Here is a 23,164-nt window from a genome sequence, read left to right on the forward strand (position 1 = left end):
GCAGCGGATGCGTGGTTAGGCATAACATAACATGAAACATAAACAAGGCAGCCTGCTTATCACCAGCCGTTGAGCCAAGGACACAGAAACACAGAGAATAGGAATGTTAATCTACTAAATTTCCTTCACAATCATCACAACTGTGGATTTGTTTATCTGGCCAAGCTTTGTGTTTGATCATGACTGGCACAAGTGTATGCGAGTGATTGTAAGCCCAATTCAGTACATCTACAGATAAACTTGTTGAAGTTACATCTAAAAGAACAATGCCAGAGACCTGTCGTGCTTTTGGATGTAATAACAGAAGTGGAGATGAGCCTGATTTAACATTTCACCATTTCCCGGTGAACCCAGAAAGACAAGAAAAATGGCAAGCTGCAGTTAAACAGGAAGACTGGACACCAACAAAGCATTCCCATGTGTGTGGAGAATATTTTATATCAGGTTAGTGTGAAAGCTCTGTGCAACTTTAAAATGTATATCTGGATGTCGGCTTTGGATGTGATGTATTTTATTAGAGCTAATGCTTGGCTTGACTAGCAGCATGTTAGTTATGTACTGAATGTAGAAGAGGCTAAACACCAAAAAATATGCTAGATCTAGGCCCTGGCTTGTTTATTACTGTTAGAAGTCCACATTTGAGCTTACCTTTGTCATAATAAGGTATCCTTCTTTATCAGGAATTTTCCATAACATTCCGGCATGCATGAAACCTGCCTCAAAATATTGCTAGGCATCTGAACTTTTGTATGCCTTCAGCATCTCCAGTGTATTTAGAACTCTCAAACACTAAATAGTTCAGGATGTCTTCATATTCCAAATCCACTAGCTTGTTTGCTGTACACTTTTCAAGTGGAATAAATACATTTGTGGGCAAATTAAGAAGAAGAAGAAGAAGCCTTTATTTTTGTCACATGTACACTCAAGCACAGCAAAATTCCTTCTCTGCAACTAAACCATCTGAAGCGGTGAACACACACAGAGAGAGAGAGAGAGAGAGAGAGAGAGAGAGAGAGAGAGCAGTGTCCAGAATAAATAATAAATACATTTGTGGTTAAATCATATGGCTCTGTGATGCCTGCACGTTTCAGCTTTTGGATGTAACTCGATCTGCTGATATGATCTAAATTATTAATTGCCATGATGTTTTCTGTGGGTCGCTATCTTAGTGTGATGCAGTTCCACAGTTATGCTAATTAGTTAAAGCTCCTCGTGTTTGACTATTTCCATAGGGCCATACTGTTTTCCTCAAGAGGTAGGAAAAGAGTCCCAAAATGGAGAAAAGTGACCCTCAGCACATCAAAATGATCACATCACATCTGCATGATATTGTTCTTGTGAGACTTAGGAAAATGCTATGTATAATTAAAAAAAATTCAAATTTCAAATGAATTTGCAGTCAGCACCTTTAAGTCATAAGTCACTGTCATTTCTGATCTTATCACAAACTCCACTGACCATCAATAATTTACACATTTCCCAAAATAATTCACTGGGTGATTATGTCTCTTGTCCCGTTGACAAGATGTGTTTTGCTGACTAAGAGCAAAATCTAATACTGAAAATTATTAAAAGTCCATTTGATATCACATATAACTGCTTTTGTATGTATTTGAGTAATAAAGCCACAAAGGGAACCTGTGCTGAGGAGTCCACAGGTTAGGCTTGTCAGCAAAAAGAAGCTGACAAGAATCCAAAATCCATCATACATCTTTATGTATGATCAGTCGATATTTTTAATAAAAATAAAATATTCTTAGAATTTGTGCAAAAGGTCTTTAGGTTGTGCTAAAATACTTTAGATTTGTGCTAAAACACTTGTGTGCTAAATGACCATAAACCCTTGTCAGTGTGTTGGTGTTTTGCACAGGCCTGAAGCCCTAATACCAGGGTTGATAGCAGAACTAAAATTAATCCCTGTAGCCAGTTTTCTGAATCACTGTATGATGTAGACATTGCTCATCCATCCATTACCTGTAGCCACTTATCCTGTGCAGGGTCGGGGCAAGCCGGAGCCTATCCCAGCTGACTATGGGCAAGAGGCGGGGTACACCCTGGACAAGTCACCAGGTCATCGCAGGGCTGACACAGAGAGACAAACAACAATTCACACTCACATTCACACCTACAATTAATTTAGAGCAACCAATTAGCCGAACCTGTATATCTTTGGACTGTGGGGGAAACCGGAGCACCGGGAGGAAACCCACGCAGACACGGGAAGAACATGCAAACTCCACACAGAAAGGCCCCCGTCAGCCACTGGGCTCGAACCCAGGACCTTCTTGCTGTGAGGTGATAGTGCTAACCACTACACCACCGTGCCCCCAGACACAGTAAAGTTCTTTTTTTTTTTACCATAAGCATTCCATTGCTTGCTTTTTTCCTTCATGTATGGCTCCAATGGGTAGGGGATATCCACTGGATCTCCAACCAAGGACAACTTGTAGTAGTCAGATGACTGTCAGTGTCAGAGAGTGTGACACTTACCTGTTTGGAGCTCATACAAAGCCAATGGAAATAATGTGGCTGTCTACCTGATAAGTCAAATTGTGGCCACTCATCTGGCCAATTCACTGTGTTACACAGACTTTTGATTGATGTCTGTGCTCCTCTGTACAGAGCTCCTTTTAGCAATAGGGTAACAAGCGATCCCAACACAACAGGTTTGCGATTTACTGCCAAATGATACTAATGTTATATATCATGACTCCAAATTATATATCTGGACTGAAGACCATCAGTCTGCCACAGTCAGTACAAAGACAGCTAATACCTTGCGAGTGGCTGTCCCCGGCCTCCTAATAGGCAAGACATTTACAGCCTGAGACCAAACTGTAACCTGGCTAGTGATAACACAGCTGAAACTGTTTATATAGTGAAAGTCAGTTTATTTAGTGCTTATCTCACTAAGCAAGAAATCTATTACACTAGTAGAATAGCTCAGCAGGATGAATGAGTAATGGGTGAAAGAGCAGCTCTTGCTACAATCAGACCTCCACTAGCAGGCACAAGTATTTGCTGTACATGGGTTCTGCTTAATATCATTTTGGCTGAGCTGATCCTCCTCTGACACTAGTTTAACCATCAATCTTTGATATCTGTCAGTATGTTTACATGCACATCCAAATCGAGCTGCTGTCGGTAATCAAGCAAAGGGTCCCAGCAGGGGTGCCAGAGAAATCCAATCCTACATGCACACAAGGAAATCGAGCTATTGTGTGAGGTACATTGTGCACCCGAGCCACAGGTGGCGCTACACGCCCCATCGTGTTGGTACACTTCCGGTTGTCATCATGAAGAAGAGCTATTCAAGAGTATAAACAAAGTTATCAGTTCCGTGTTCACAAGAAGAGTGTTTGTAGTTTGTATGTACGAACAGAAGTGTTCCTAATAAAGTGGGCGGCTAAGGTGAAGTGTCATGCCGACTGAGGCTGTTTTTTTTTTTTCGACCGAGGCTGTTGTGTTTCCCGCTTGTGGTCTCGTCACTCGTCACTTCCGGAAGGGGCAGTGCTGAAGTAAGTAGCTAGACTATGTAGCTCGATAGGGTATACATGCACTAAGTAGCTCGGCAAAAATCGCATAATCTAGGTCGTATAGCTCGATTACGAGAAATCAAGTTTGGTTCAATTTCAGCCTAGCTAAGGTGTTTCCATGCCATTTAGAACTTCGATTTCAGTCGAGCAACGGCAGAAATTCGATTTTCTCTATGTGCATGTAAACGCACTGTGTGTCTCAGCAACAGTTCTCTGCTGGACATGACAGACTGCCACCACCATGAGGTTGGCTGGTAAGTCTACTTGAGAGCTTTTTTGTTTAGCCTGTGGCTTCAAGCTTTCAGCTAATCTATCTCTGAAGTTCTACAAGCCCACTTATTGGAAATTGCTCTGGGCATCATCTATCATCGTTTATGGGCTTAAACCATTTATGGGCTTAAGTTCATCACTGACTAGATGTCATTGAGAGTCTTTTTGCTGTTGTGTTTGGCAGGGTAGAGAAAGTATGCCATCCTTCCCACCAAGAGAACATGGCCAGTTTTGCTCCCTCGGCTTCCAGTCACGAATGCCTGTGGCATTGATGGCTGCAGGATGTGAACCTGCAATCTCTAGACGCAGAACACAGCAAAAAAAGTACTTTTTTATTAATTTACTGCAACAGCTGTTGATACAAACCTTAAAAACTGACATGACACCTTGGCATTACTTTTTAAACAGGTCTATTGTGGGTGCAATCAGTTAATTATTGAAATTAAGTGATCAATCTCATTAAATCAGTCTCATTAAATTTGAAGGTTAATAATTAAAATGAATCAATCCCATTGAATCGTTTACTTTGACTCATTTGAATTGAATCATACCATAGAATCAGTCTCATTTGAAGTGAATCATTCAGTGAATCGTTCATTGAATCATTCAGTGAATCGTTCATTGAATCATTTAGTGAATCGTTCATTGAATCATTTAGTGAATCATACCATTAATCCTGGTGCTTAATAATAAATTACCAAACAGCTAAATTATGGTATATTTCCAAATTATTACAATCACTTACCACATTACATAACTCATATGCACCCTTTTGAATTCTTTGAGAAGATTGGGGACTTCATATATCGTTCACACAAATAAACACAGTTTGTTTAATAAATGAATTTATTATAACAAAGATAAAAATAATAAATCAATATATACAAGCAGTGAGGTGTGTATATACATGTGTGGTGTGTGTGTATGGCCTAGCTTGTTGCTAGCTAAAACAAAAGAATGTTATTTAAATAGAACAAAGGATTAGCTCTGTTGCTAATGTGTGCTTGTGTGTGTGTGGGAGGGACTTAACCATGTTTAGCCTCGTGTAGCTAACTACACGTGGGGGAAGCCTAGATTAGCCTTGTGTTGCTAGTGTGTTTGTGAAAGGCCCTATGGCCTAGCTAAAGTGTGTTTGTTAGGCCTGGTGAGGCCTACCGAGCATGTGTTGCTAAAGACAAAGGGAAGCTTTCTAAAGTGTATCAGGCCTGGTCAGGCCTGTTGAGCACGTGTTTTCTCAGTAACAAAAGATTCCACACTCATAACATTACCAAACTCACTGAAACCTTGATAAGGTCAAAATGTATGATAAGGAAATTAGTGTTAGTCAGAATAAGAGAGAGAGAAGGAGCATGCACAACCTATCAAACAATTGAGAGAACATAGAACCAAAATAAATCAACACGCTGCGTGTTTAACAGTGTAACAATAAACCTGGGTTTAAATTCACACTATTTCAATAAAAGCAAATTCCTAAGACTATCTTAATTATGCCCAAATGCCAAAATTGTACTTAATCCTGCCTTTAGCAAGATATGAAGAACTATTCGCCGGTGTAGTTTCAGGCCTCGCCGTGGGAGCACGTGAGCCGCTCGTGATGGAGGTGTAGAAAACTTTCGGGTCCAGCGGAGCACTTGGGTGGTTCCCGTGGAAAGCAGAGGATTCTTGGTCCAAACCTCAGCGTTCGTGAGGAAAAGTCTCTGATCAGAATAAGATGCACAGCGCTTTTGAGTTAAAAAGGATTCAATCGCTTCTTAACTTTTAACTGCCTGGGCTGCAGTTGTGACGTCACTTCTAATACAAGTAAACCGGTTGTAACTCAGGTTGAGTTTAAAGATCGCGCGACTCTAGAGTTTACCTTTGCCAAGGGTAAGAAAGAAAATCGCGCTGAGTGATGGATCTTGCAAGAAAGAAGACGTCTTTTTGGGTGGAGAGCATCTCTTTTGTGCGTCTAGCTCCCTTGAAAACCGGACGCGAGAGACCAAAATGGCGGAGCTTCCGCTTGGATTTATGCGTGCATGGCGGACTGACGTAGGTGATCCCGCCCACGCGTGATGTAGGTCATGCGGAAGTTGTCTGGGAATTGTAGTTCTGACACAAGATGGCGGCATGATACCTACACTATCATAAATTTTGAAAATGTACAGTGCATGCAGTGGGCAAGATTTTTTGATGTTGCTTTGAGCTCCATGCAGGTGATTGGTGTTTCCTGAGAAAACAAAATTCCATATTGTAGCGCCCCCTATTGACATGCATTGCCCCAACTTGGTTGGCCTCAGAATCATTCCATGAACATACTACAGAAGTATCATAAATAATACTTCAAAGCATTCATGACTTATAATTGTTTCAGTAAACTAAGCTTCACCTTTGTAGGATTGATTGGTATCTGGTGTCAATATTGGTTATACATGTCAACATATATTTTTAATTATTACTGAGGAGCACACTCTATAGTGTACAAAACATGAATTTTGTAAAAAGATCTTAAAAATCATAAGATTCGTTCACAAAAGTAGCTTTAATCATATTATGCAGGTTATCTTAAATTTGAGGGGGAAGGACTAAATGGTACAACTAATTTATGCTTGTGATTACAATTTTAGTTTATATAACAGAATCAGGAGAAAAAAAATTCTCTCTGCACCATATTTTCCAAGATATATGCTTGGAAAACATCAACAGAACCCCCAAACACATCCCAGTCGTCCCCACCGCCTGCCCATCATATGCGTTTACGGAGGTTGGTAGAGGGTCACCTTCTTTAGAAAGATAAGGTTCATGATTCTTACTTAAATGTGTTTAGCTAATTTTGTGATATAATAGCAACTACTCAGCTACTCTCTGATATTAATTGATTACCATTTTTCTATTTCTCCATCAGTATACATTTGTAATAATTATAATTATTTAAAAAGCCATTATATTTTCATTACAAATATGAGGTTAAATGTGTCCAATTAGTGGGTGTTCTACAGTGCTGTTATACAGTACAAGTAGTTTTGGAAGAATTAATTCTAATGCTCCAATTCTTTCCAGTTGAAAAATTCAGCTAATTAGCTTGTGTGTGTAGAGGCGAGGTGGCCAAGTGGTTAGAGCGCTTGACTGCTAAGTGAACGGTCCCCGGTTCGAGCCTTGTCTTGGACGGTGATCTGGGGCTCACCTCCTGTCCACCCAGCAGTGAATGGGGACCTGGTGGAAACACTGGGGAAGTTAAGGCAGCGAGGAAAGGAACTGGCCACCCTACCTCACCATGCCGACGGCCCAGGACAAGTGTGCTCTCTAACAGGCACTCCCCAACATATGTACGAAATGGGACTCTTTGACTTTGTGTGTGTGTGTGTAGTAGTAGTAGTTGGTGTAACTTGCAATTCATGCACTCTTAGAAAGGATTTGTTGAAACTGACACAAACTATATTAAATTCTTACACATCAAAGATTAACATGAAGATGTGTAAACGTGTAATATTAACACATTATGTGCAGTCCTTGGCTACACACATTGTATGAAATAAAACACTACACAAAAAAGTGTTATGACACTTGTTATTAGTGAGTGAGAATAATACACTATGACAATATATTTATCATGAAGTATTAATAATAAGATTCACACATCAAATTGCAGAATATAACAATGCAAATTCATAGAATAAAATTTCATAGAACTTCAGCAGTAATGAAGGAAATGTCTGACAGGACAAAACAGTTCTTTTTCCATTTTCATGAGGCAACATTACACATAACCACACCTTGTACATTTCACTTATTTCAAAACTTTGTATCTTGGCTTGATATAGATCTGATCATCCAAGAACACAGGAATCACTGGCTGAGTATCATCTTCAGATTGGTCCACTGGCTGTATAATAAATTAAAATGTTAACATTTACAAACCGCATTTCTAGAAAAGTTGGGATATTTTTCAAAATGCAAAAAAACAATGTGATTTGCAGAGATGGACAGTAATGAAGTACATTTACTTGAGTACTATACTTAAGTACACTTTGAGTATCTGTACTTTACTTGAGTATTCATTTTTTTTGGCAACTTATGACTTTAACTTCACTACATTTGAAAGACAAATATCGTACTTTTTACTCCTACATTTCTATCAAGGTCCTCGTTACTCATTACTATGAAGTGACTTTGAAAGTGGATGGGTTTTTTTTTCCTTTTCTAAAACATGATTGTTTTTTTCACAGGTGACACTGAAACAGTCTATCAGTAATCACTAGGGTCATGTCACGTCCATAGACTGTATAAAATCAAGTTCAGTGATTTCTCAGCAGCGTTATTTGAACACGATCAGTTGATGGCAGAATGGAAGGACGCGGTTCTTCTGGGGAATGCATGCACCCATGGCTATAGCTAGAACCCATGTTTCAGTTTTCTGAAAGAAATAAAGAGTTGAGGTCTGTAAACATTTTATTCCAAGAGAAAGCTTGCAGTGAAGTTGTCTGTGCTTTTAGAGCTAGCGAGAATATTGCAATAGCTGCGCAGTCTGGTTAGTCAAATGACTTTCTATGGATTTGCCCACCAAGTTGCCATCGCTTTGTCCACGGCTAATGTTTACACATAACTAGTTAACTTGGACACTGTTAGTTAGCATGTAAAAACAAAGTTATGCCAACATGAACTTATCTGAAGTGCTTTCAGAACTGTTTTAGCATAATTTTGCCAAATAAACAAAATATAGAAATCTTTCTTTTCTAGTAACGTTAGCTACCCAGTATGATTTTGAGTTTGAAAAGAGTTTGCTAGCATGTCAGGTGGAGCCTCACTGACTAGCAAGCAGCTATATGTGCATGAATACATGCGCACGCGCACACACACACATGCACGTGAGACCTGTGAGATGGACAGTGTTGGACTAGTCAGTCAAAACAAATTGCTGGAATGTTTTGTTCTGATGTCAGATGATGGTCTTGCACTTTTTTTTTGTCTTGCTTAAAACAGTGTTGCTGTTAGGCAGTTATTAAGCTCGAGGTGTGGACCTGGGTTTAAGCAGGTTGGATTGTCATTTTTATTTCCTGAGCAAGCTGCATTTACAGCTATTCCACTGTCTTCCTGATTAACATACATATGTGCGCACACTGCCATGCTGCTTTGTGGGGGTGGGGAGGAGTGTTACAATTTAAAGAAAAAAATGAAAATGACAATGGCTCTTTTTCAGTTCAGCTGTTTTTCCTTTTGTAACATTGTACTATGGGTTTATTCTACAGGTTCTACAAGCTAGTCAGTAAATCCAGTCGGTTGCTTCAGATGCATTAGGTTTTGTAAGCATTATGGCAATAATACAACAATGCATTGACAGGAAATGTCAAGTCAAGTCTGTTTGTATAGCATTTTTAACAATAGACATTGTCCCAAAGCAGCTTTACAGAATCTGAATGACCCAAGACATGAACCAATTTTATCCCTAATCTATCCCCAATGAGCAAGCCCGTGGCGACGGTGGCAAGGTAAAATTCCCCCAGATGACATGAGGAAGAAACCTCGAGAGGAACCAGACCCAAAAGGGGAACCCATCCTCACCTGAATGACAACATGACTATAACAATAACAGTTTGTGGCAGCGGGGGCTTGACCAAGCAGCAGTCTGTGAATGGAGGGCGGGGTCAGGGAAGGTAAGTGGCTAAGTCATTCCACCTGCTGTCAATGTGTGTGTGTGTTTGTTACAGGGATGGAGCATAAAAGGAGAGAGAGAAAGCAGAGAAAGGGAGCTCTCTCCCCGACCACAATGCATGTGTGAGTGAGTGAGTGAGTGAGTGAGTGAGTGAGTGAGTGAAAGAGTGAATGAAAGAAAGCTGAAAAGCCAAAATAAAAAAAGTGTTTGTGTAAACATCAACTCTCGCCTGCCGTGATTCTGTGCTCCACCCACATCAGGAAGTGGTGCTGAAACCTGGGAGCACAGAAGGGAACCACCCCATGGAGTCTTCGCCATTCAAAGAGCTCATCCTCGCCCTCACTACTGCCCAACAGAACCAGCATCACGTGCTGATCACCCTCCGAAAGGAGCAGGAGCAACACTTCGAAGCCTTGATGCTGGCCCAGCAGGAAGATCGCCAGGCATTCTGGCACCTGCTCACATCAGCAGGGGTGTCAACCACAGCTGCCGCCACCCTCACGAAGATGGGACCACAGGACAATCCAGAAGCGTTCCTCGCTCTCTTCGAGCAAGCAGCCGAGGGGTGGGGGTGGCCACTGGAGCGGCGCACCTCTTCCCGCTCCTGACTGGCGAGGCGCAGCTCGCAGCGCAGCAGCTCCCTGCTGACAGCCGGCTGGTCTATGCGGACCTAAGGAAGGCCATCCTGCAACGGCTTGGCCACTCCCTGGAGCAACATCGCCAGTGCTTCCGGGCGCTGGCACTGGAGGAGGTCGGCCGGCCGTTTGCATTCGGCCAGCAACTCTGGGACGCCTGCTGGTGGTGACTGAGGGCAAAAGACCGCAACGCCAACAAGATCATCGATCTGGTGGCACTGGAGCAGTTTGTCTCTCGACTTCCGGAAGGAATGGCTGAATTGGTCCAGTGTCATCACCCAGCATCGCTTGAATGAGCCATCGAGCTGGCAGAGGACCATCTGGAGGTGGCTCCAATAGCAGGCAGACGAGGCATCACTTCTCTTCTCTCTCTCTCTCTCTTCTCCCCCTGTCTCTCGTCCCGCTCTCCACCCCGTTCCCCTGCCACGGAGGCAGTGGGTGGCTCCTCCCCAGCTGGCCCATCGCACCCGTGGTGTCCTCCCCTCTCCCTCTCCTGTGTCTGTGTTGTCTCCTCCCTCAGGTGAGTGACACCCATAACACCAGTGCAGAGGGAAAGCCTGGGCCAGTGTGCTGGCGTGGCGGGGAATCGGAGCATCTCCAGGGTCAAAGCTCCGCAAGGGAGGTGGGTGCTATAATCCGGATCCCCAACGCGCCAGAAACCACCCCTGATTGGGCCGGAATGTATCGCATACTGGTGAGTATTCAAGGGGCTACATATCATGCTTTGGTGGATTCCGGTTGTAATCAGACCTCAGTTCACCAATGCCTGGTGCAAGGTGAGGCATTGGGGGGAGCACAATCGGTGAAAGTGTTGTGTGTGCACGGGGATGTTCACCATTACCCTCTAGTGTCTGTCCAAATTCTATTCCGGGGCCAAATGCATAGAATAAAGGCAGCGGTTAGTCCCTGTTTCACCCACTCATTGATTTTGGGTACTGATTGGCCGGGATTTAAAAACCTAATGGAATATTTAACACTCAGTGGGACCTGCACTAGTAGGTCATGGGAAGATCCCGGTGTGGCGTTGACTGGAGAAGCTGTTGCAGAGCCGTCTACATCAACACTGCATCGGAGTGAGGAGCACCCCGCTCCTTCTCCCTCTCTCGGGGATTCGCTGTTAGAGCAGTCGCGAAATGAGACTCTGCGGCATGCGTTTGACCAAGTGAGAGTAATCGATTGTCAAACTCTTCAGCCAAGCGCAGCACCGACCTTCCCCTATTTTGCCATTATTAAAGATAGATTGTACCGAGTGATGCAGGACACTCAAACTAAGGAACGAATAACCCAGTTGTTAATCCCAAAGAGCCATAGGGAACTCATATTCCATGCGGCTCACTTTAATCCCATGGCTGGACACTTAGGGCAAGATAAAACACTAGCCCAAATAATGGCCCAGTTCTATTGGCCAGGGATTCACGGGGATGTCCATCAGTGGTGCGCGGTGTGCCGTGAATGCCAATTAGTAAATCCCATGGCCACTCCAAAAGCGCCTTTGTGCCCTCTTCCTCTAATCAAGACCTCGTTTGAGCGAATTAGGATGGATCTCGTCGGGCCATTAGATCGGTCAGCACAGGGATATCGCTTTATTTTAGTTCTAGTGGACTATGCAACATGATATCCGGAAGCAGTGCCTCTCCGCAATATCTCAGCACACAGTATTGCGGAAGCGCTCTTCCGCTTTATCTCCCGGGTCGGGATTCCGAAAGAAATCCTGACAGACCAAGGCACTTCGTTTATGTCACACACACTGCGCGAGCTGTATGGGTTACTGGGAATTAAGTCTATCCACACCAGTGTCTATCACACAAATGGATGGCTTAGTAGAGCAATTTAACCAAACACTCAAAAACATAATCCGTAAATTCGTAAGTGAAGATGCGCATAATTGGGATAAGTGGCTCGAGCCCCTGTTATTCGCAGTACTAGAGGTCCCGCAAGCCTCCACGGGGTTTTCTCCCTTTGAATTATTATATGGGCGTAAGCCGCATGGCATTCTGGGCGTGCTATGGGAAAATTGGGAGGAGGGACTTTCACCAAGTAAAAATGAAATCCAGTATGTTCTTGACCTGCATGCAAAACTCCACACCCTCATGCACCTAACCCAAGAGAATTTATGGCAGGCACAAGAATGTCAAAGCCGGCTGTATGACAGGGGCATGCGCCTTACAGAGTTCAAAGTGCTTGTATTATTGCCCACGTCGAGTTCTAAATTAGTCGCCAAGTGGCAAGGGCCCTTTGAGGTCACATGGCGAGTTGGGGACATCGACTATGAGGTGAAGCGAACGGGTAGGGGTGGGGCACTGCAAATCTACCACCTCAACCTTTTAAAATGCTGGAATGAGGGGGTCCCTGTGGTGTTGGCATTGGTAGTCCGAGAGAAGGCGGAGCTGGGGCCGAAGGTAAAAAAGATAACATCTCGGACCACTCCGGTCCCTTGTGAAGACCACTTCTCACCGGCCCAGCTCACGGAGGTAGCCAAATTGCAGAAGGAATTTTCCGATGTGTTCTCGCCCCTTCCTGGCCGTACCCACCTCATAGAACACCACATCGAAATGACCCCGGGGGTGGTAGTGCATAGCTGCCCTTACCGATTGTCCAAACACAAGAAAAAGGTGGTTTGGGATGAACTCAAGGCCATGCTCAAAATGGGCATAGTCAAGGACTCCCACAGTGACTGAAGCAGCCCAGTGGTCCTGGTTCCCAAGACCGATGGGTCGGTCCAGTTCTGTGTGGACCATAGAAAGGTCAACACGGTGTCTAAATTTGACGCATACCCAATGCCTCGCATTGATGAGTTGCTTGATCGGTTAGGCGCTGCTCGCTTTTATTCGACACTGAATCTGTTAGGGTTTTGCTGGGATTCGAACCTGGTTCGTTGGTGTGATAATCCAGCAAACCCCCACTAGGCCACCAGGGGGATGACTCAAATGCAGAGGCGTGAGGCGGAAGTAGAAAAAGAATCAAAAGGTTTATTTAAACTATATACACTATATACAGGGCAAAACAAAAGACAAAAAAAAAAACCAAAGAGTATTATCCAAAAGAAAAGCAAAGTGCAAAAATTCAAAAGCTAAGAAGATCAAAAAACACAGTACAAAGGAAACTGGAGATAAACATAACAGCACAAAGACTCCGTGACAAGAGGACTGAACTCAGGGGTATAAATAGACAAACTAATTAAGGACACAGGTGAAGATAATTAGGCAATTAACACAAACACAAAACACAGGAACAGTGGTGGCCTCTAGAGGCCAAAATAAACACGACATGAAAAGGAAATAACAGCGGCCTCTAGAGGCCAAAACAGTCCTAGTCCTAACAGGACCCCCCCCTCTAGGAGCGTCTCCTGACGTTCCCAGGGCGATCCGGATGGGCCGAATGGAAGTCCCGGCATAGTTCTTTATCAAGGACATCCCGAGCAGGAACCCAGCAGCGCTCCTCAGGACCATAGCCCTCCCAGTCCACCAGATATTGCAACCCGCCGCGGACCCGGCGGGAGTCAAGCAGGCGATTCACAGTGAACACAGTCTGCCCCTGGAAGATGCGGGGGGGTGGGGGGTTCCTAGGGGCAGGGGCATACGTAGACGTCAGTACGGGCCGTAACAGGGAAACATGGAAAGTGGGGTTGATCCTCAGAGTCCGGGGCAACTGGAGCCGGTAGGAGACAGGGTTCACCCTGTGCACCACCTTGAAGGGGCCAATGTAGCGAGGAGCAAGCTTGCGGTTCTCCACCCGCAGTGGAAGGTCCTTAGTGGACAGCCAAACACGCTGCCCAGGGCGGAAAGCGTGTGCAGGTCTTCTATGGCGGTTGGCCTGAGTCTGGTTGGTTCTGGAGGTCTGTATGAGGGTCTTCCTGACCTTGCTCCAGGTCTTGCGACACCGTCTCACATATTGGTTGACCGAGGGCACCCCCGCGTCCTCCTCCTGGTCCGGGAACAGAGGTGGCTGGAACCCGAATTGGCACTGGAATGGCGACAGCTTGGTGGCCGATGACTGCAGGGTGTTGTGGGCGTACTCCGCCCATGGCAGCCAGGTGCTCCACGATGTCGGGTTATCCATAGCCAGGCCTCGCAGGGTGGTTTCCAGGTCCTGGTTGAGCCTCTCCGTCTGACCATTGGACTGTGGGTGAAACCCAGAGGAGAGGCTGGCAGTGGCTCCGATGACCTTGCAGAACCCGTGCCACACTCGGGAGGAGAACTGGGGCCCTCGGTCTGAGACGATGTCCTGTGGAAGACCAAAGACTCGGAAGACATGATTAAACAAAAGTTTCGCAGTTTCAAGAGCAGAGGGGAGTTTGCACAGTGGTATGAAGCGGCAGGCCTTGGAGAATCTGTCAACTAAGACCAAAATGACCGTGTTACCTTGTGACTCAGGGAGACCCGTGATAAAGTCGACTGCCACGTGGGACCAGGGACGCCGGGGAATGGTCAGAGGATGCAGGAGACCCTGGGGACGCTGTCGTGGGTTCTTGGTTCTGGTGCAAACCTCACAGGACAGGACAAATGACCTTACTTCCTTCTCCATGTTAGGCCACCAGAAGCGTCTTTTCAGGAAGTCCAGGGTCCTCCGAGCTCCCGGGTGGGCGGTGAGAGGGGAAGAGTGACCCCACTGGAGAACCTTGGCCCGGGCTTGATGTGGGACGTACAAGAGGCCTGGTGGCCTCGTCCCAGGACCGGGGTCCTGGCGTTGGGCTCGTCGGACAGCCTCCTCAATACCCCAGCGAACAGGGGCCACAATCCGGGACACAGGGATAATAGGCCCGACTTCATTCTCCCTGTTAGTGGCAGAGAACAGTCTGGACAGTGCGTCAGGTTTGGTGTTCTTGGAGCCGGGGCGGTATGAGAGGGTGAAGTCAAACCGACTGAAAAACAGGGCCCACCTAGCCTGTCGAGGGTTCAGTCTCTTGGCTTGCTGGAGGTACTCCAGGTTCTTGTGGTCAGTCCAAACCAGGAATGGATGTTGTGCTCCCTCCAGCCAGTGCCTCCACTCCTCAAGGGCCAGTTTGACCGCTAGCAGTTCTCGATCCCCCACATCGTACCGGGACTCAGCAGGACTCAGGCGGTGGGAGAAGTAAGCGCAGGGGTGCAGCTTTCCTTCCGAACGTTGAGAGAGCACCGCGCCGACACCACTGTCCGAGGCGTCCACCTCCACGATGAAGGGTTGGGAGGTGTCCGGGAGAACCAGAATGGGTGCCGTGCAGAAGCGGTCCTTGAGGTCTTTGAACGCCTTTTCTGCCTGAGGAGACCAGCCATAAGATCCACCTGTCCCTTTGGTGAGGTCTGACATGGGTGCTGCCACAGAACTGAAGTTCCTGATGAACTTGCGGTAGAAGTTAGCGAATCCTAAGAACCGCTGAACCTCCTTAACGGACTTGGGAGTAGGCCAATCCCGGACGGCCAGGGTCTTGGCAGGGTCCATTTGGAGTTGGCCTGTCCGTACAATAAATCCCAGAAAGGAGACCTCGGGAACATGAAATTCGCATTTCTGGGCCTTGGCGAACAGATTGTTCTGTAGCAGCCTCTGGAGAACCTGGCGGACATGGTGGCGGTGCTCCTGCACGGTCTTGGAAAAGATAAGGATGTCGTCGAGGTAGACAAAAACGTATAGGTTAATCATGTCCCTTAAGACGTCGTTGATTAGGGCCTGAAAAACAGCTGGTGCGTTGGTGAGTCCGAAGGGCATCACCTGGTATTCGTAGTGCCCAGACGGGGTGTTAAAGGCAGTCTTCCACTCGTCTCCCTGTCGGATACGGATGAGGTGGTATGCGTTCCGTAGGTCCAACTTGGTGAAGACGGTGGCGCCTTGGAGCAGGTCGAAAGCTGTGGACATCAGCGGAAGGGGATATCGGTTGCGCACAGTGATCTTATTCAGGCCCCTGTAATCAATACATGGTCGGAGCCCCCCATCCTTCTTGCCGACAAAGAAGAAGCCGGCTCCAGCAGGTGAAGTGGAGGGTCGAATAAACCCAGAGACCAGGGCATCTTTGAGGTATTCCTCCATGGCCTTGCGTTCTGGCTGAGAGAGTGAAAACAGTCTGCCACGAGGAGGGGTAGTCCCAGGGAGCAAGTCGATGGCACAGTCGTAGGCCCGGTGCGGAGGAAGAACGGCGGCCCTGCTCTTGCTGAATACCTCCTTGAGATCCCAGTACTCTGTGGGAACTTGAGATAACTCGGTGAGATCAGGGGGCTCGGCAGGAGACACAGGAGAGCTAGAGAGCAGACAAGAGGCATGGCATGCAGGGCCCCATTCCACAACCTGGCTTGTTACCCAGTCTATGCGAGGGTTGTGGCGAGTAAGCCAAGGAAGGCCTAGAATAACTGGGAACTCAGGTGAAGGAATCAGGTGCAGGGATATTTCTTCCTTGTGACCTTGAGACTGGAGGAAAACTGGAGAAGTAACTTGGGTGACTCTTCCATCACCTAACGCTTGGCCATCGAGGGCAGACACAGACAGTGGGACTTCAAGAGGTGCAGTCGGAATATTGATGCTTTGGGCGAAGTGAATATCCATAAAGTTCCCAGCCGCCCCTGAGTCTATCAAAGCTTGACAAGAGTGGACAGACTCACCCCAGGAGATGGAGACCGGGATGTAGATTCCTTGGCCAGGGAGTCCGGGAGAGAGGGTAGGCCCCGTCACAACCCTCCCTCGGCTGGACGGGGCGGTCCTTTTCCCAAGAGTTCGGGACATGATGCTCGGAAGTGACCAGGCTTGCCACAGTAGATGCAGCACTTGTCCCTCCTTCTGCGCTCCCTCTCAGATGCGGAGAGGCGAGTACGACCCACTTGCATGGGTTCTGGACAGTCACTGAAGGAGGTAGACGGTCTCCAGGTAGAGGTAGGGAGGCTGGGGGGGCTCAAGGCTTGGTGGCGTTCTCTCATCCTGTTGTCCAGACGAATAGCATGCGAGATGAGGGTTTCGAGGTCACTTGGGCATCCAATAGAGGCCAGACCGTCCTTGATGGGGTCAGACAGACCATGGTGGAAGGCTGACACCAGGGCAGTCTCGTTCCATCCACTTACTGCTGCGAGTGTTCGGAACGAGATGGCGTAATCTGCGACGCTTCCTCCTTGCCGGATGGACATGAGCTTTCGGGCTGCGTCGGTACTGATGTCTGCCTGATCGAAGACCCGAAGCATCTCTTCAGAAAACAGCTGGAAATCAAAGCACTCAGGTCCCTGTCTTTGCCAGATAGCAGTAGCCCAGGCTCGCGCCTTACCAGCTAATAAGGTGATCACAAAGGCAATCTTGCGGCGATCCGTAGTGTAGGTGGTAGGCTGAAGCTCAAAGGTGAGTTGACACTGGGTAAGGAACTCTCGGCACTCACTGTGCTTGCCGTCATACCTCTGTGGTGCAGGAAGGCTGGGTTCGCGAGGTGAAGAAGGCAGCATTGCAGGAGGCACTGGAGCAGGAGTGGGAGCTGGAGCAGGAGTGGGAGCTGGATCAGGAGCAGGAACTGGATCAGGAGCAGGAGATGCAGGCAGAGATGTCAGCTGTGCCAGGGTTTTCCCAATTTGCTGAAGCAGTTCCTCGTGGCGAGCGAGGGCCTCACGTTGGCTGGTGAGCGTACGTCCATGAGCGTCCATGGTCGCTCCGAAGCGTGTCAAAGCTGCCATAATTCCCTGAAGGTTGGCCGGGTAGACAGTTGAAGCAGCCTCTGCTGAGTCGGTCATGACGGAGTCTTTCTGTTAGGGTTTTGCTGGGATTCGAACCTGGTTCGTTGGTGTGATAATCCAGCAAACCCCCACTAGGCCACCAGGGGGATGACTCAAATGCAGAGGCGTGAGGCGGAAGTAGAAAAAGAATCAAAAGGTTTATTTAAACTATATACACTATATACAGGGCAAAACAAAAGACAAAAAAAAAAACCAAAGAGTATTATCCAAAAGAAAAGCAAAGCGCAAAAATTCAAAAGCTAAGAAGATCAAAAAACACAGTACAAAGGAAACTGGAGATAAACATAACAGCACAAAGACTCCGTGACAAGAGGACTGAACTCAGGGGTATAAATAGACAAACTAATTAAGGACACAGGTGAAGATAATTAGGCAATTAACACAAACACAAAACACAGGAACAGTGGTGGCCTCTAGAGGCCAAAATAAACACGACATGAAAAGGAAATAACAGCGGCCTCTAGAGGCCAAAACAGTCCTAGTCCTAACAGAATCTAACAAAGGGATATTGGCAGATCCCTTTGACTCCTCTATCCCAAGAGAAAATGGCCTTTTTCACACCAATTTGTCACGCTCCCTTTTGGGTTGTTTGGGGCACCTGCTACATTCCAGTGGCTTATGGACAGGGTCCTCCGCCCTCACGCTGCCTACATGGCCACCTATGTAGACAACATAGTAATTTACAATAATGAATGAATGAACCCTTTATCATCACTAGTCACAAGTACCAGCGAAATTGACCATCAATCTGTCCTTACATACAGACAATCGACAGAGGGGGAGTAACAGGACAGGAAGACAGGGATGAAAAGAAAAAATACAGAGTAACATGAGGAGAGGGGAGAAGAAAAAAAGCAACCCCCACACTATGCTCCTGTGAGGAGTACAGTGTGGGAACATTAAAAAAAAACTTCAGCACATAAGCACAAAATAACAAGTACACTTTACAACATGAAAACTCGGGACTTGAGGGGGGGAGGGGATAGGGGAGGAGGTAGAGGTAACCCAGCGCGAGCAAGCAGCCGTCCGTTCCTGCAGCCATGATGGCGCTGGTCACGCACCCGCTTGTCACACTGGGGGTGAAGCAGTGACCATGGGAAGAGGGGGGAGGAATACGAGAGAGTCTAATAGCAGTGCCCTCCTGGGGAATTGTTGTCCCAGCAATGGCCTTGGCCAAGGCCAGCTTAAAACTTACTTGTATTTTGTAAATATAAACAAAGTTAGAATTTGATTCCTGCAACACACACAAAAAAAGTTGGGACAGAGGCATTATTACCATTGTGTTACATCACCTTTCCTTTAATAACACATTGGCAGTGTTTGTTACATTGTCTCTGAGAAACAGAGAGGATGTTCAGAGGCATTCAATGACCACTAAGCTGAGGATTTTTTTTTTAATTCACATCGTGAGGCAATTAAAAAGTATGATATTTTATGTACAACAGTATACAATAAAATGAAATCAAAATGACTATTCAATGTCATTATCAGACTAAAGGCTGGCTGCTGTTCAGCTAAATCAAGTAGCTCATGTATTAAATAAACTGACACTGAGTTTGTGTAGAGCAGATCAGTCTACACAGTGTTGAATGCTGAATAAATTCACGGGTTGTGTTACTTTAAAACTACACAACTATATAAAAAAGCTGAATTCTTCCAACTCAGTTTTATTTAATATTGACACGAAATGTGTAAACTAGAGTGCTAACTTGTGTAATCTTTCTACACATTCCTTCTAAGAGTGCATGTAGCTATATGCAGCAATACTCTATGGAAGCTGACAGGTAATTTCAAGGTTTTTACACACCCCTGCATAAGTCTTTCCATGGCTAGTGCCCACTGTAGCCTCAGAGACCTTTTCTTGGTTGCCAGAAGTGGAACCTAATGGGGTCTTCTGCTTTAAAGCCCATCTTTCTCAAAGGGCTATTTACTAGACATTTTATGATTTATTCCTTCCATGATCATGAGGAAGTTTCTCATCAATTTGTGAAAAAAGTGGCAGAAGAAATAGAAATGGGCTTTCAAAAGATAGAGAATCATAACCATACTTTATTTGCCAATTTTCTGATAAATGGTAGCAGGTAACATGAAACAATACATTTCATATTCTATGAATCAAGATGTAGCTAAACAGACTAGATCTGGAAACTAAAGTATTCAGTAAAAATATAAAATCCAGTCAAAATAAATTCCAGAAGTACAGTAAATCACAGTGACAATTATAAACAAAAATATATAATAATTGTATTTGAAACAACCGTTTTTAAGTTATGGTACTTTGATATTTATAATGGTGACACTGAGCTGTTCTTGCTGACTGTAGTAGTTACTGTATTGATTTTTGAGTCTTCTTCATTGGATGGCCAAGGTTTTTTTTCCACAGAAAAGATATGGCAAAGCATAGCCCCTGAACTGCAAGAGAGGGACAGGAGGGAAAGAAATAAAATCATAATAACCAGCACCTATTCCTCTGTATTTTGTGGAGTTCAGACATTGCATATTTTCAAAGGGAAATATGGTCAAAGCAGTACATGCATGACATTTAAATTTTTCCCCTTTTCATACATAAATACTCTTATATGTAAGAATGATAATAGAAGTGTTTGTGTAATTTCTTTATATAATTTCTAGAATATATATTTTCTTGGGGCGGCACGGTGGTGTAGTGGTTAGCGCTGTCGCCTCACAGCAAGAAGGTCCTGGGTTCGAGCCCCGGGGCCGGCGAGGGCCTTTCTGTGCGGAGTTTGCATGTTCTCCCCGTGTCCGCGTGGGTTTCCTCCGGGTGCTCCGGTTTCCCCCACAGTCCAAAGACATGCAGGTTAGGTTAACTGGTGACTCTAAATTGACCGTAGGTGTGAATGTGAGTGTGAATGGTCGTCTGTGTCTATGTGTCAGCCCTGTGATGACCTGGCGACTTGTCCAGGGTGTACCCCGCCTTTCGCCCGTAGTCAGCTGGGATAGGCTCCAGCTTGCCTGCGACCCTGTAGAAGGATAAAGCGGCTAGAGATAATGTGATGTGATGTGATATATTTTCTTGGGGTGGCACGGTGGTGTAGTGGTTAGCGCTGTCGCCTCACAGCAAGAAGGTCTGGGTTCGAGCCCCGTGGCCGACGAGGGCCTTTCTGTGCGGAGTTTGCATGTTCTCCCCGTGTCCACGTAGGTTTCCTCCGGGTGCTCCAGTTTCCCCCACAGTCCAAAGACATGCAGGTTAGGTTAACTGGTGACTCTAAATTGACCGTAGGTCTGAATGAGAGTGTGAATGGTTGTCTGTGTTTATGTGTCAGCCCTGTGATGACCTGGCGACTTGTCCAGGGTGTACCCCACCTTTTGCCCGTAGTCAGCTGGGATAGGCTCCAGCTTGCCTGCAACCCTGTAGAACAGGATAAAGCAGCTAGAGATGATGAGATGAGATGAGATGAGATATATTTTCTTCATTTCTTGTGTAGATGGCATGAAAATGTACATCTTAGCAAGTGAAAATATCTTGAAGTAATATTTGTTTATTTGATTTTTTTTTAATTATTCATACTGATTTTTAGAAAATATTGATTATGAATTTGGAAACTTGATTTTCTCAACTGTGATTTGTTATTGCTCTAAGTGCCCTTGACTGTTTGTTTATTTGCACCAATTTACGTGTGTGTGTGTATGAGTGTTTAGTCTATGTCTAGTTCTTATCTAGAGTGTTTATACTGTTTATATTGTTTGAGTGCTTAGTCTGTCTAGTTCTTATCTAGTGTTTATACTGTTTATATTGTCTGTGAGTGTTTAGTCTTTGTCTAGTTCTTATCTAGTGTTTATATTGTCTGAGTGTTTAGTCTATGTCTAGTTCTTATCTAGAGTGTTTATACTGTTTATATTGTTTGTTTGTTTTTTCAATTATTCTATTTTTATTTTTTGCATTGCCTGTTTGCACCGTGGGACAGAGAGGACTGAAATTTCATCTGTGCTGTATGTCGAGCATGTATAGCATATTTGACAATAAAGTTGACTTGACTTGAAGTTCACTATAGAATGTTACTCAGGCCAACATCTTAATATGGTCAATTTTGTCTTATCTGTTTTCAAATCCTATTATTGAGATTTGATTTACTGATTCCATGAATAATTAATGCATTCACTTCAGTATAGTTCTTGTTCATTTTATTGCTTTTAATTTATTAGTATTTTTTTTGTTAAGTGTTTTCCCCTCATCCAACACAATTAAATTTGATCACTGTTTCTGATAAAATATGATGTGGGCCTCTGAGTAAGTCATCATTTAGGGCCCCTTAATGTTCAGAAATGACCCTGTACATAATTCAAGCAAAAGTGGAGCTATAACATTTTTAGATTTCTGTGGAAAACATGTCTATATATCTCCACAAATGGTTCCTGTAAATTGCAAATGTTTGTAGAACTGCAAGGTGTGATTAGATTTTTTCTTTACTCACCTGACTGTTCATGAATATATAAATCATTGGGTTGAAGACAGTGCTGCACTTGGCCAGGTACACAGGTATTGTGGCAATCACTGGGTTGATGTATGTAGATGTTGGAATCAATGATCACAGTTAGGGCAAAGGCTGCATATGGCAACCATGTAAGCAAAAATGCCATGACCACCACCATACGGGCCACATGAACCTCAGCCTCAGTTGTGCCTCCATTTTCTGCTACTTGCAGCTTAGCCACCTATGATCGAACAAAAAAAAATAACGACTCTAATTTCCTTTTCTCCTTTCCTCCATTTCCTTTCATTTAACAAATCCATTAAGATCTAACATCCTTCTTCATTTGTGTTTAATAATTTTATCTTTCAACATTTACCAGTAAACACTTTCAGCTAAAGATTGGCTGTCATCCAAAAATCTGTTGCAAACCAAATTGTATTATAATGAAATCAGATGACACTATCATTAGAAGCTGGAGGTGGTGTTTCTGAATATAGCTTTTCACCAATTTATTTTATTAAATGAAAAAATGGAGCGTTTATTTAGCCACTTAAATGTGAGAAACTCATTCATGCAACATAAACAAGTCTTATATTTCTTTGGCTGTTAAGGAGTCTTAAGCTGAAAATTATACCTACCTGTTGTAAGGTATAAAGGAGACGCATGTAAGAGATGATAATGGTGGCAAAAGGCAGAGCAAAACAGAGCATGAGGCAGCACAGGATGTAGGAGACATTGACTGAGTCTCTGCTATACCAGTTCAGGGCACAGGAGGTCATCACACCCTTCATTTGGTAACTTCCCCATCCAAACAGTGGTGGCATGTTCCAAATGAAGGACCAGACCCAGAAAAAGACCACACCTGCCAGGGCATGTTTGGTTTGGAACTTCACTGTGCCCAGTGGTCTGCATACCACCATGTAGCAGTCAACAGTGATAACTGTGACTGAGCACAAACCAGCAGTGCCTGGCATAGATAACAAAATCTAGT

The 23,164-nt window shown here is 45.0% G+C and overlaps 1 protein-coding gene across 1 annotated transcript in view; it reads right to left on the reverse strand.

Moving 5' to 3' along the window:
* Positions 1-3,949: 3,949 nt before the first annotated feature.
* The window catches only part of parapinopsina (parapinopsin a), a 61,415-nt gene continuing 42,200 nt past the window's right edge, over positions 3,950-23,164 (reverse strand). Inside the window, 6 exon segments of the mRNA XM_060932697.1 lie at positions 3,950-4,105; positions 20,071-20,106; positions 20,108-20,152; positions 22,174-22,266; positions 22,268-22,414; positions 22,812-23,140. Of these exon segments, the coding sequence (XP_060788680.1) occupies positions 3,950-4,105; positions 20,071-20,106; positions 20,108-20,152; positions 22,174-22,266; positions 22,268-22,414; positions 22,812-23,140 (806 nt within the window).

The sequence above is a fragment of the Neoarius graeffei genome, chromosome 10, assembly GCF_027579695.1.
Source record: "Neoarius graeffei isolate fNeoGra1 chromosome 10, fNeoGra1.pri, whole genome shotgun sequence".
NCBI lineage: Eukaryota > Metazoa > Chordata > Actinopteri > Siluriformes > Ariidae > Neoarius > Neoarius graeffei.